The following is a 15,443-nucleotide window of genomic DNA, read 5'->3' on the forward strand; positions in this document are numbered from 1 at the left end:
ATTTCAGAGCAGCCTAATGTTCCACCCCCTGTGGAGAGCCGTGCTGAGGAAAGAGCTCGGGACTGATAGATTCACAGAGATTAAACCTTAAAAAGGTGTCTTTTTCCAAGCCCGCTCCGCATGCCTCTTTCCTGTTCTGACTCATATTCTCATTTTCTGTCATATTTTTCCTTCTTAAAGTGATACTTCAACATTTATCAGCTTGATGCCACATCTGGAGCTTTATGATTTATTACTACAGACACAGATTTGTGACACATTTCCCTTGAAACACACACGTGTAATAAAAAAGCCAAGAAGCCAGTGAAATCCAGCTGCTGAAGCAATTGCACATTGACTAGGGATATGACAAAATATCTGGAAAAATAAGAGACCACTTAAAAATGATGAGTTTCTTTGATTTGACCAAATTAAAAAAAAAACTCTGGAATATAATCAAGAGGAAGATGGATGATCAATCACAAGCTGATCATCAAACCACCAAGCTGAACTGCTTGAATTTTTGCACCAGGAGTAAAGCAGCATAAAGTTATCCAAAAGCAGTGTGTAAGACTGGTGGAGGAGAACATGATGCCAAGATGCATGAAAACTGTGATTAAAAACCACCAGGGTTATTCCACCAAATATGGATTTCTGAACTCTTAGAATGGGTTAGGGGTGTTGTTGAAACAGGTGATAGATGGCATAGTAACATACAGTATTTAGCCAACAGACATCGCTACTGTTTTCATTTTTTACTTTAGTTTGGGCCCAAACTGAAAAGTCTAAAGCTTTTTCACCAAAAGAACTCTGGTTCTTGAACCAGTTCCGATCAAACTTCTAAGAACCGTGGTACTTTTCAGTGAACCAGCTTCGTTTCCACCAGTTTTAGTGGAACCATCCAAACGTCACATCACGACCACAGATGTTCTCACGATTCGTGCTGAAGAACCTAGTATTCTTCGGTTCCTGCTTCCTACTTTTGTTGGTGGAAACGTGGCGAACAGTACAATATTATGTTTGCGAACCAGAACGGTGCCGATTCCACGTCAGTAAAAAAAAGGGCTGTGTAAGGTTCCCTCATTTCTGGACAAGCTGAGAGATTGTTACATACTGTAAAGTCACTAAAAGTGAAAGAAGCATTCGGACAATGGCAGTATTTTAGTTATTTAGTACAACATTTTACTTAGATTGACATAGATTACGCAGCATTATTCAGTTCCGCAGCTCCACCACAGTGCACCATAGTGCAGTGAAAACGTTTCCAGCAAGAGAGCTACAAATGTACAAACGCTGAACAAAAGATGAAAGGAGTGGAAGATTGACCCTTTTTGCAGTCAGGAGTGCGCTCGTTGTAGGAGTGGACAGGTTGCTGATGGAGCACATGTACATGTAGCGGCGGAAGCTTTGACATTTGTTTCCCTCATGCTGATCGGTAGCGGCTAAGTGGAGAAAGCGCTTGAATAGGGAAGTGTGACAGAAAGAGCGTTTGATTGTCAGGGACGGGGGAGCCTGCACCGATGGGGTTTATCCAGGAGACCCGACAAAGTCGGCGCTGTCAGCTCTGATGGGCTTTGATTAAGGCTCAGGAGAGGCTGAGGCTGTTCAGTGTAAAATAACTGTCAGCGCGGTAATTGAATTTAATGAGAGACTGCTCCCCCTGATTACTTCTTTAAGTGAAAAGCAAACATCTGAGGTTCAGTTAGGATGCCAGAGCCCAATCTGCAGAGGCCAATCTGCTCGCAGAGCGCCGGAGAAGCAGCCCGGGCGCTTTAGCTGGAGCCGAGCGGAGCGCGGAGAGAGGATGTGTTCTGAAAGGATAATTGCTTCGTCAGTTCACCAGCAGTTTAGACATACTCCCCTTGACCTCCGTATTAGAAAGAAGCTGCCGCACGCTCCTTCCCACATTTAAGGATGAGACAGGCTCATTAACCAGCAGAAAAACCTGCACAAGCCCCAGCCAGACAACACAACAGGCCTCTCAAGGGCGGACAGAGGGCCAGCGCCGCCCGTCCTCATGACTCATGACGCTCCCAGCTATTTTACAAGACTGGCGGAACTGACTTTAAGCTTTCACATTATTAAGCATCTGTCACTGGCCATAAGCACACGCAATATACACTATTATATGGGGCAGTTTTAGTTACCCAGACAGGGAACGTTAGGGATTAAGCCTAGTCCAGTCCTGAACTAGTCTGGACTACACAGCATTCTGTGTAAAAAAAAAAAAACGGGACTAGTTTCAAAACTCCATTCAAAATGCAATGTTGTGTAGTCCAGGACATAGAATAATCCTTGACCAAGAAACTCCTTAATGATAAATGAAGACTACTTTAAGTACTTTAAGCTTCCATTGTTAATGCAGTTGTGCAACTGCACACAAACACACACAACTCGTCTAGTTCTAGCCTGTAGAGAAATCCATAGAATAGTGTTCAATATGAAGCATGTCAACGTGAACCTCTTGGCAGCATGCCTACTGCAAAGCAGAGCCAATAGAGTGATAAACCTCGCCAGTATTAACCCATGAAGCAGTGAAACTTTGTTCTCTGTAATGATGGTGCTCCACCCAATACTTCTGGCACGAAGGAGCAGGGTATTGAGCATCCATCAGAAGATTGTTTTTAGTAGATTTTAAAGCATTGCCGAGAGAATTTGTGACGAAAGTGTTTGTGAGGTCAGGATCGATTATTGGTTGATCAGTTAGGCATGGTACCAGTACCAGTAGGTTGATGTTTGGGTTGGATAAAAAAATAAGAATGCTTGCAATTGCGGATGTCTATACAAACCAAATTTCTATTGTGTTGGCAATACTCTCAATTTCTAAATCAGTGTAAGCAATGGTTGCAACCTAATGTAATTGAATTCACTTATTTTGTGCACAAGGATTAAGCCTAGTTGTTAATTATTCATTCATTTCAATGGAAAATCCCCATTCAAAATGTTGTGTAGTCCAAGAAACAGTTGCTAACTGTGTCACTACTCATTATGTGCTCTTCTTTTCTTCACGTCTTTTGGTTTGACCTTGACCATGATGTCCATGGCAACAGGACTGAGATGTTAAGCAGCTCTCCAGCAGTGATGTCCTTGTCTACATTACAATGCTGACCTTTAACCCTGCTTCATAATAGCATTTGTAAACTTTCAATTGAGTCAAGGTCCCCTCGGCTCATAAAGAAGACCTTGTAGCCTTATATGATCCCTCTGCTCCAACAAAGCCGGGCTTCTCATTAGCGCTGTGCCGTAAACCGGCATTTTAATGGCTTAATATCTTTTAGTGTGGATTCATTTGCTGGGCTACTCAAATGGTGTGCTGTGTTTGCTCAATCCAGGCCTGTTTTTTTTAATGGTGTGAAAAATCTGAGCTTCTCCAGAAGCTCGGGCTTCATTAGAGCTGTGTCTTAATGAGGGCGTCCACAGTGGACTCTCTCTACTCCACAGATCCTTAGATTATCACTGAAGTTAATGCTGATTGGCTGAGGCTTCAGCTGTAAAGATTTGTCCCCCAAAGCCTGATTGTATCGCTGTTAAAAATGAAGGAGATCAGGCTCAAGGGTTTGGTTGTGGCGGTGGGGGGGCGGTAAAATTAGGCAGATACAGTAGCTTCACTTTACCCTGAATAACTGCTACACTTCCAGTACTCACTGTGCTTTGTATACTGCCTTGTACCCGTTATACTCCCTATACTACCATATACTCCCTATATTACTCTCTATATTACCTCATACTAAACTACCCGATACACCATATCTTACAATCCCTTATACTACCCTGTACTACCCTTTACACCCCTTGTTATCCTGGACAACTTTTTACTTCCCAATGCTACCTTACACTACCCTATACTACTCTGTACTACCCTATACACCCCTTACTACCCAATAATACCTTATACTTCCTTGTACGACCCTATACTGCCATAAACTACCCTATAAACCTCCATTAGCAATAATACCTGATATTTCCCTGTACTCCACTATACTATACTACCCTATACACCATATACTACCCAATAATACCTTATACTTCCTTGTGCTACCATATACTACTCTTTACACCCCCTACTACCCTTTATTACCCTTTATTACCTTGTATTACATTAAACTACACTATACACCCTATCTTAAACTACCCTATGCTACCCTATACTCCTATACAACCTTATACTACCCTATACACCCTATCTTATACTACCCTATACTTCCCTATACTCCTATACTACCCTATACACCCTACCTTATACTACCCTATACTCCTATACAACCTTATACTACCCTATACACCCTACCTTATACTACCCTATACTCCTATACAACCTTATACTACCCTATACACCATACAAACCATATACTACCCAATAATACCTTATACTACCCTGCACTACCCTATACTTCTCTCTACTCCATTTCTTACCTTGTACTACCCTATACTTCCCATTTTCCCTATATCACCTTATACTCCCTATACTACCCATACTACCTTATACTCCCTGCACTACCCCGTACTTGCCCTACTACCCTGCACTACCCTATACTAACTTATATTACAATATACCGTGTTCTACCTCTAATCTAAAACATCTGCAACCTTGAACCGATTCTCAGTGACTGGATCTGATCACTGGTTCCTCTCCTCCATTAGCTTTATTCCAAAACGGATGGAGCCAATCTCCTCTGTCCCACAGCAGCTGATTCCCCAATGTAGGAGCCAGCGAAGGGCGGACAATGACACATGCTCATTCGCTCTGAGCGATGTCACTGAACATTAACACATGAGCTCAGGCTTCCAGTCAACTTTTGGCTTTTCCAAAAACACGGCTAACGCGACTGGACAGCAAACCATGAAAAAAACGAGCTTGATAGCCCAGAAAGAGGAAGAGCCAAGTATGCGCAATTATGTGATTTTTTTTTAATGGAGGTTTTTATCACTAACTATAGGCTATGGGTTAAGTTGTGCAAGAGGAAGTGCGGGGAGAGGAGTGCAATGTGTATTTATTCATTGTTCTTCTGCAATTATTCTAACCTAATTCCATTAATACCTTATTGCGTAAGTGTGAGTAAAGAATAATGATAATTAATGGCACTTATGTGTACATGTGGGCTTCAGTCAGAGGCAGGTTTAAGAATGTGTGATGGTCCGCTTGTCTCGTTATGTGGAGCGGCGCTGATGAGCTGTGGAGATTAAGGAGAGCGGTATTTAGAGGTTCCTCTGGAGCGGAGTGGAGCTATTGTATCTGGCTAAGTGTGAACTGCTGGCTGATTAAAGACCAGTTTAATATCCCCCACACCCCCCATGCTCCCCACCCCCACACACAACCCTTCAGCCTGATCGGGTTTATTTTTTAACACAGATACAATCAGACTTTGGGGCACAAGCCTTGGGGAGTATAGAGTACTATAGGGCATTGCAGAGAGTATAGGGTAGTATAGGAAAGTGTATGGAGTATAGAGTAGAATAAGAAGTATAGGGAAGTAAAGGAAGTATAGGGTAGAATATGCAAGTGTAGGGAAAAATAGATAACTATAGGGTACTATAGGGCAGTGTAGAGAGTATTGGGAAGAATAGGGGATATAGGGTAGAAAAGGACAGCAAAGAATAGTGTATGGCGGTGTGTGAAGTATAGGATTGAATAGACCCGTATATAATAGTATAGGGTAGAATAGGCCAGTATAGAATAGTAGGGTAGTATAAGCAGTGTATGGAATAGAGTAGAATAAGAGGTATGGGGTAGAATAGGGGATATAGGGTAGAATTGAGGATATAGGGTAGAAAAGGACAGTAAAGAATAGTGTATGGCAGTTTATAAAGTATAGGATAGAAAAGACCCGTATAGAATAGTATAGGGTAGAATAGGCCACTATAAACTAGTATAGGGTAGAATAGGGCAGTGTATGGAATAGAGTAGAATAAGAGGTATATGGTAGAATAGGGGATACAGGGTAGAATAGACAAGTATAGGGTACTATAGGGCAGTGTAGGGAGTATAGGGCAGTGAATAGGGGATAAAGAGTAAAATAAGCCAGTATATGGTAGTGTAGGGAGTATAGGGTCGAATGGGGAGTATAAGGGAGTATATGGTAAAATAGGGAGTATAGGGTAGTATCAGCCAGTATGGAAAAAATAGAGCATATAGGGTAATGGAGTGAGTGTATAGTATAGGTATAGTGTAGTAAAGGAAAGATAGGCTGAAATATGGAGTATAGGGTAGCAAAGGGAGTATAGAGTAGGGAGCATAACATAATATAAGGTAGTATAGGGCAGTATAGAGTAGATTTGGATTCAGTGTTTTAGAGAGAATTGTCATTGCTTTAAACACACTGTACACTTGTTCTCAGAAGAGAGAATAAACAAGAGAGAAACATAAATACTGTATTTACTTTCACAGAGAAATCTCTAAAGAGATTAGAGAAATGTAACCTTTACTCACAGAGAGTTATAAATACAGCACAGTTTATAAAATGTAGATATTTTAGTGCCTTAGCAGAATATAAACATTCTGCTCTTCAAGAGTTCATAAACATATCAGCATATATCCGTTTGAAATATCATCAAATGTCAGGTGGACTTATCTCTTTTATTGGTTTTGAGTGTAGTTGCAGTGAATCAGCTGTTTTATACTTTTTCTATAAGCAGTGCTTAATCCTGTTTGTGGCTGTACTTTTTTTTCCTTGATGTATATTTGATTCTCAATAACTTCTTATGATTTTATTTGAACTGTATGTCAGCTGTACTCTGTAACATATTATTTACTCTTATTTCTAAGTATATAAGTATGTAAGTACGTTTTATGGCCATGTTATCAATTTCCTGTACGTTCTCTCTTTGCGATCCTGCTGCGTCTCCTCCGTATTCCCTCCGCAGTGCTCTGCACTTACAGCTCGTCCGTCCGTCCGTCTCTGGCATTTGCAGGTTTTTATGATTTTAATCAAAGGGCTGTGGAATACATTATAGCTGCCCCCCCTCCCCTTCTTTTCCTCCCCTGTATTTCCTTCTCGTAGGCCTCAGCCTCTGACCACAGCTCCAGCTTCCCAGACGGCTTATCACGGGGAACTAATTCAATATCCCTGTGCCTGTTTTAAATGTCATTGGCTGAGCTCATCTGGAATGACATGTTTTTCATGGTGGATGTGAAGGCGCTTTATTGAGCAGGGACTGAAGCGAGGGGATGTCTCTGCCCTTCGCTCTTCATGTTTGCTCCGCTTCTAAAGGTCTACGTGAGGAAATGAATAAAAGAGGGTTTTTAAAATAGATCCGGCGATGTTCTCCTCGTATCTCCTGAACTCGCTCGTCCTCACCCTCATTGGCTCTGAGTCACGCTGCATCCTTAACTGACTGGAGAAAGTAAACAGCGGAGAAAGTGTGCAACCACAAGCTCAGTATCTGGAACAGCATCAGAGTCTTTCTCTTCTCTCTTCTCTTTTTTTTTTTTTGTTTTTTGAACGTTCTGTCTTTTCTCTGTTTTATTTTTTCCACATTCCTCAAAGAGATAGTTCTGTTTAATACATTTTTAAAGATGTTGTTTTTTTTGCAGTGTGATGCAGTTATCAAGTGTTGTGGAGAACAAACTGTAAAGAAAAAATTGCACAAACTGTCAGTGTAGGTCAACTTTTAGCTAGAATAAAATGACCTGTATCTTTCTGCTTTAGTTCAGGAAGTGAAAAACCATTGACACACCTGTGTCAATGGCAAGTGTTTTTTTCCCATTGTTTTAAAGGTGTCCGTCCAATAAAATCTACTTTTTCTTTTTCTTTGTGAAATAAAATAGGTCTCTGAGTTATTAATGATGCTGCACATAAAACTCTTCCTCAACCTCCATTGTCTGCAGTAGCTAATAAAAGAAAATGTTCAGAAAAACGATTCGATCAGGAAAAGCTCTGTGTCTAGGTCAACTTGTGAATTCATGGCCCCGCCCACCTTTGCTCGGGTCCGCCCACAGACAGAGCTGAAGCCAGTTAGGAGCAGAGCAAACACTGTCTAGTTAGCTAAAGAGCTTAAAGCTCTTTACACCAGCTAGTAAGCGTTAGCTGTCTATTTTAAATAACTATAAGGTTTAAATCGGATCTCCGGTGGATCTCGCGTTTTATATACAATATGATACAATATGGCACACCTTTAATTTCCCCCTCAAAGCAATCATTAAACATATAGTATAGATAATCTAGACCATAGAAGTAAAACTTTTATTGAACCTTAAAATACTTATTCACCACACACACACACACCCCCCCTCCCACCGAGAGCCGGTATCAGTTAACCCACTGTGTCACATAAATGACCCCAGTGTGTGTGGTGACCTAAGACTCCGGAAATCCACAGCATGGCGTTGCTCTGCAGCCCCTGCAGGCACGGCCGGCTCATCTGGCATTTTACCAGCACAGAGTCACCCGCCACCCAGCTCACCCCTGCCCTCCGCGCTCAGACCCTCCATTCTGAGGCCTGGGGGGGGTTAGGCGGACGGGCGCCGGGTCCAGGGCGCGGGGTCCGGGGCTGGAAATGTAAGGGGTCGGCTCGGCCTCTCTGTGGCACAGAGTATAAGAGAGAGAGGCGGGCGGAGTCAACGGGTCACTGCTCCTCTAAAAGATCTGTTTTGAGGTTTAAAAGGCAAAGTCGTCGTCAGAGAGACAGCCCTGCAGATCCAGGCTGAATCAGTCTGATTTTCCTCTCTGTTCATTTCATTCTGCTCAAGACAACATGTCAAACGATAGAGTCTAAAAGAGTAAAAGTCAAAAAGAAAAATGTTCTATTATTTTAAATATGGATGTGGGTAAATAAGGATATATCAAAGTAAGTTTTTGCTGTATATGGTAACATGTTACAATAGAGGGAGATTAATTAACAGTACTTAACACGGAAAAAAGTGATACTGCTGTTTTATACGGGTTCTGTTTATAGTTGTACTGTCATCCCATCTTAATCAGCCCCCGTCTTTTTATCTGTTTATTAGTAATGAATTGAGAAAATAGTTTAGGATTTAGTAATGAGTAATAACTAACTAACTAACTAACTAAACTAACTTAATTAGTGTCAATTAATAATTATTTGAGACATAAAAAATCTCAGAATGTCTCAAGACAATATGTCAAAACACTAAATGCTTATTTTTTTAAATAATATACTACTGTATTAAAATAAATGCAGAAAATTTTCATGTTGTGTATACTGTAATCATTCTGTAATAATCTGTACTTCTTTTGATATTTTTATAAAAGTCACTTACAAAGAAAATAGTAATAATAATAATAATAATAATAATAATATTGTAACAAAATAAATGCACCTGAAAACAAAAGAACAGAATATTTGTTAGTGCCCTAGAGTTAAAATAATGTGAAGTAATGTTATACCGTAAACTAACGTGGAATGGAAAGCATATCGTCATTCCCTTTAAGAGCCAGGTGCGCTCTGACTTTGGTGGATTGCTGTTTCTGATTCTCAGCAGAGGACACCGACCTTCTTCTGTACAGTGTGAAGGTGTGCGACGTCTGTCTAGGTTGTATTCAGTCAGTGGAGCACCTGTATTTTTCGTTGCCAAGATAGCAATACTCTGGTTATTTACCTGAACACACTTCATTCCCACGACAGGCATTAGTGTAGATATGTTCACAAGCACTGTTGCTATTTAAATGATGCAGGCGGGGAAGGAGTGAAAATAGACTGTTGGCAGCGTGAAAGATAGCAATGAGCATTGTGATTTGTTTTACACACCTGTGTTACCTTGTGTTAACCTGTGTTTTTTATCCTGTTTGTTGTAAGCCCTAGTCTTGTGTTAATAAGACAATAATAACAACCCTCACTGATCAGGATCTTTTCTCTTGTCTTATATCTTATCATATCTTCTTTTTTCCTGCAGGGTTCCTGAAGCCCCAGTGCTCTCTGGCTCCGCCCCCTCAGAGAGGCCGTTCAGGGGAAGCTTGCTCCTGTTTCACTGGCATGTGTCATCTCCATCAGCACAGACTGTCCACAGGTAACACAGGCTACAGCCTCAGCACACAAAGCCCACACTGTACTCTCTACCTGCTGCACTGTGATACAAGATCCCACGCAGTGCACTCTCTTAAACATCAGGCTTCTTTAAAGACTGCTTGCTTTAGATGTGCACTTGTGAGATAAACTGCTTTAAGAACCAAAATCACTGTATGTAGAGATTCCCTCACGTGCTGTTCTGGCTGTACTGCGTGATAAATGTAGGCATCTGTGAAAATGCCTGTTCATTTACTCAGTAAAACACAAATATTAATCTAAATATAGATAGACTATATTGCTAAAAGGGTTTCGCTGACACATGCAGCTCATTACAACTCATTTATATTATAAAAGCAGCAGCTAGGCATGCATGGTACCGTGATAGGATGCAGCACCCGTGCAACAAGTCAACAAGTCGTGAAATTTCCTCACTACTCACTGCTAAATAATCCACAGCCAACTGTCAGTGATGTTATAACACAGTGGAAGAGACTGGAAACGACAGCATCAACAACAGTAGTGTGTAGAGAGACTAATGGATGCACCTTTTTTATTTAGTGTATTTATTGATTATTTACCTACATGGTAAATGAATACTGAAGTGATCCAGACTATGATGGATCACATAAGGAACTTAAAAGTGTTAAAAAGTCAAAATACTCTGTGAAGAAGCATTTATGTGCTCTTATTATCTGGGGAGCTGTTTTTAACTTACAGTTACCGAGGCTGGTAACTCTGATGAAATTATCCTGTGCAACAGAGGAACTCTTGCTCTTCCTTTCATTTGGTGGTCCAGATGAGGGCCAGTTTCATCATAAAGTTTTTGCTTGTCTTTGCGATTGCACTTGAAGATACTTTTTCAGGTTCACTGACATTCATTTCTTATTGTTTTTCTTTACTTAGTTGAGTAGTTCTTTAAAACATTACTCAAATATAGCTATTTATTGTATACCTCTTTACAACTTTACAACTGATGCTCTCAAACACGTTATTAAGAGACAAGAAATTGAAGTATAATTAACTCTTGACGAGCTTAGCACAGCTGTTACCCGAAAGCCTGAATTCCAGGTAACTCTAACATATTCTGGTTTATTTAAGTTTTTTGGTTAAAATGACAAAATAATGGAATAATGAAAAAAAAAAAAACACTGTGCCTGCTGCTCTGTGAGTCTCAGGTTTCCATCACTTTCACTCATGTTCTTCTTGCTATAAATACTCTCAGTTCATTCTGCAGTGTGGAATTATGGGATGGTACAGTTGTGTATCGTTTACAGTTTGTTTGTGTTGGTTTGAGTGGACTGGCTGTTAGATCTGTTAACACTCTGCTATCAGTATCAGGGCTATCATCTCCTCCTCCTCTCATCATCTCACTGCTGCACTGTCATTTCAGACCCGGCGCTTCAGAGGCGCTGGAGCAGACCCTCACATTCCAGGCCTGAGCTCGTGGCATGTAAAGAATGAGGCGCTGTACAGTTCTTTATTCATATTAAAATACAGACTCTTAAATGATTTACAGCTTTAATCTTAAATCATACCAAAAGCATTAGCGTACTGTATTCTGTTCCATATATTGGTTCATATGGTTCAGATTGTGTGGTGATGATAGACAAAGCACATTTCGAGTCAGAGGCTTTTTTTATAAGCATTCAGTAGGATATGGCCGCTGTTCTGCGAAAACCTGGCATTTAAATCAGGCATTTGGTTTTAATATTGTGTCAAATATAAATGATTTTATATTCTGATATAAATAAAAAGAAGAAATGTAGAAATGCTCAAAAATTACTTGGTATTAATTGGCTTAAATTGAAAATTAATGTTTTTTAGAGCAGCAAATGTATTGATATGAGAATTATGGGGCTAAAATAAACTAATATTTAATTTAAACAAACAAAGACAAAATATTCTGTGAAGAAGCTTTTAGGTGCTCTTATCTGGGGAGCTGTTTGTTAACTTGTGGTTTCTAATGCTGTTAACTCTAAAGAACTTATCCTGTACAACAGAGGAAACTCTTGCTTTTTCTTTCCTGAGGTGGTCCTGATGAGAGCCAGTTTCATCATAACTTGAGTGCATTTGAGGATACTTTTAAAGTTCTTAAATTTCTTCATTTTGGATTGATTGTTCATAACACTCCGGTTCAGACTTTCAGCTCCGACCCGGTTAGAGAGTTTGTTTCTCTCTATCTATTTTTCTCTTTCTCTCTATTTCTCTATTCTATTTCTCTCTCTCTCTCTCTCTCTCTGCCTCTCTCTCTCTCACTCTCTCTGTTTCTCACTCACACACACACACACATACCCAAGCTTTCCTGCCCTGCTTCTCATCCCTGAGATTTTTATATTCATCAAATTAATTTTAAATTCAGAAATCCTCACTACCAATTTTACAATTCAATTAATCATGCATTCTTTATTCCAGCACCCTGCGTGGATTTTATCTCCCCTCAAACATACAAGTATATATTATTATTTTAATTGACACCATAATATACATATAATTGCATTTAACATTTCTTACATGCATTATTTTATTTACATTTAAACATCCATCATAAAAATGAGCGTCTGAATTTTGTTGTGATTAATCAGATTTTAAATCTGATATTATATATATATATATATATATATATATATATATATATATATATATATATATATATAAATTGCACGTACAGTAAGTCTAGCCAGACACACCAGTCTCAGTAGCAAAACACACCAATCCTAGCAGAACAGTATGTCCTTAGAAATGCCCTTTTCATGACTTTTAGAACTTTTGTTACCATAAGAGTCTGTTGGCAAAGAGTTGAGCTGTTAAAAGGATTAGCTACGCCACATTTTTACCTGTTTTTTTTTTTGTTCTTACAAATACCTGTATAGCAGACAAGTTTGAACAACATCTCAGAGACGCACGTGTTTCTCTGGGCTTTCTTTGAGGAATCATCAGCGTCCGTGTGATTGATTGGCTGCGTGTTTTTTACTGTCCGAGCTCTGAACGTGTTTCTGTAGAAATTAGAGGCAGGCGGTGAGCTTTATGGAGCTCACGGAGGGGCGGGCTGTTTTTACAGGTCTGTTTGAAGGCTTGTTTGACTTTGTTGAATTATTCTAAGGCGCTCGTTCTCCAGTGGTAAGGATCTGCAGAGTGAAGGGAAGTGCTGTTGGAAGTGTTTGGGGAAAGGCTGGCGAGTTCTGCTCTGAATGAGTCCTGTCTTTTTATTATCTTTTCCACATCCCACAAACGGGCCATGTGGGAAAGTGCTCTTAAAAAGCTCTGCACAGCGCCGGACGGTTTGTTGTGGGGAGAAGATGGTAACTGGTGACGGTGGAAACGCTGTGCTGGAGTCACACGTTTATAGAAGGGATAATAACCGTGTTTCTAATTAGAGAATGTGTTGCTGTAAATCTTTCTGCCCACAGCTTTACAGCTCGAGAGACCGAACTCAGAGCTGCAGTGACGGAGCACAGCCAACCGTAGTGATCGCAGACCTCCTAAAGGTGGATAACGGGAGGATTTGAGTTAAAAGTAAAGAGTTGAAAAGGTGTAGGAACAGGTTTAATTTTTTTTATTCTAAAAAGAAGCAAAGCCCACCCTACTGTGACTTAGAACAACATTTGCGGAATTACAGTTAATCATAAAAAAAGAAAAATCTATATTTTCTTTAGTTCTGTTTATTATTATTTAAATCCAACTAAAGGTTACTTTACATTATCTACATATACACATGACAAAAACTGATAAATAATATAACAACAGATTTGATTATTATTATTATTATTATTATTATTATTATTATTATGTATTGGCATGTCAATTCTGTTGTATACTTACATTTTCTCCAGACTTAAAAAAACCCCACCTGGTTTAAAACTCATGGGTCCTGTGTTTTTTATTTATTTATTTAATAGTTTTTTTACCAGGGACAGTGTACATTAATTAACATTACTGTAAATGCACCAGAATTAGCCTAAAGGCTATTTTTTAGACAGATCTTGAAATTGTCTACCTAAAAAACAACACTATGAAGATTACAATGAACAATGCAATTAAAAAAGAGCAATAAACTTCTTATGATGGTGTCTATTTATTAAAAGAATGTAACTTTACGTTTCTTAGAGATTTGTGGCAGCAGTTAATATAAGCCATTTTTATTGCAGGATATTGTTATTGTTGAAATTCATTGCTCTTATCACTGACCTCACGTGGTTCCGAAATCTGCACCCCCACCATTAAAAGCACCCCCTCTCAGGATGAGATTCTTCCAAGATGAGGTGCTTTACATTTAAGGGGTGCAGATTTCGGTGTGCTTTCAAATTAAAAGTTTTAAAAAAATTTAAATCCATTTCTGCTTTTTCTAATTTTTTTTTGGGGGGGGAGGACAAATCCACCTATTTTTGATTTTTGTGATCTGTTGCTGATCTCATGAACTTTTCTTGCACTCACTGATGTGGAGAACCTTCAGATTCCAGTGGTTTTGTATTGTTTTGCATTATACAAAAAAATACGAAAAAAACTCTTTCCAACCGACTCGCTGGAAAGAGACCGTGAGAAACGAAACGCAGCATCCCCAGGCTTCTGTCTCCCCAGACCATTTCAAAGGCAATCATTTCTGTTATTCCTTTTTCTAAAGACTTTGACTGAGAGATGAGTGAGTGAGGAGAGGAGAGAAGAGAAGAGGAGGAGAGGAGAGAGAGGGAGGAAAAAAGAAAAGAAAAAAAAAGTTTTTTTGGAAAAGTGTTGTATGAAGTGAGCGAGAGAGGGAGCGGAGCGCATGAAAAACAGAGCTTTTTGAAGGCCCTCACAATGCAGGCCTTGTCCTGCGATTCGGGCTCTTCTCACCGCCGCAGAGCGGAGGAATGGAAAACATTATCCACAGGAATGTCTGGGGTGCCCTCAAACAGAGCGCTCCATGTGACCGGCCAATGAGAGAGCGCAGCCGAGCGGCTGGCTAATTTTTTCCTGATGAACTCAGCCGCCTGCTCCATAATGGGTTTTGATTGCCAGTGCTGAACTCACATATGGTCCATGTTTGCAGAGCCCAAATGACAGGACCAATTCTGTACTGGGAGGGAGGGGGAGAAACCATTGCTGGCTTTGTCTTTGTTGTTTCATTAGAACTGCAGGCTATTGGACCTGGAGCGGCAGGTCCTGGAAGCTCCGAACCCGCAGCGGCTGTTCTAGCTCTCTGTCCGAATCCGCGAATCCACTCTTCTCTTGCTCCAGGTGCACAGTTTGCCTACAATTAATCACTTTCGATTCACATCGTTTTTTTATTTTATTTATTTTTTTTTCATTTTGCTTAAATAAGCAGTAGTTACGCCCAAAGCCATACGACGGCCACGATACATAACGGCCACGGTACATAACTAATGTACTGTAATTGTGGTGCTTGGATCCCTGTGCCTATAAATGATCATCTGTATCATGGCTTAATAAATAAAAATTCTGCCAATTAATTTAGAGCTTACTTATTATCGTACTTGTAGAATACGTGCTTGGAGAATACTTCTGCT

At 40.0% G+C, this 15,443-nt stretch overlaps 1 protein-coding gene across 3 annotated transcripts in view; it reads left to right on the forward strand.

The window, feature by feature from the left end:
- Positions 1–15,443, forward strand: part of rxraa (retinoid X receptor, alpha a) — a 270,194-nt gene that overhangs the window by 131,606 nt on the left and 123,145 nt on the right. For all 3 annotated transcript variants that reach the window (XM_049466149.1, XM_022676562.2, XM_049466148.1), the window contains exon 2: positions 9,830–9,943. In XM_049466149.1, coding sequence (XP_049322106.1) covers positions 9,830–9,943 — 114 coding nt within the window. The remainder of the gene's footprint in view (positions 1–9,829; positions 9,944–15,443) is intronic.

The sequence above is a fragment of the Astyanax mexicanus genome, chromosome 17, assembly GCF_023375975.1.
Source record: "Astyanax mexicanus isolate ESR-SI-001 chromosome 17, AstMex3_surface, whole genome shotgun sequence".
NCBI classification, from domain to species: Eukaryota; Metazoa; Chordata; class Actinopteri; order Characiformes; family Acestrorhamphidae; genus Astyanax; species Astyanax mexicanus.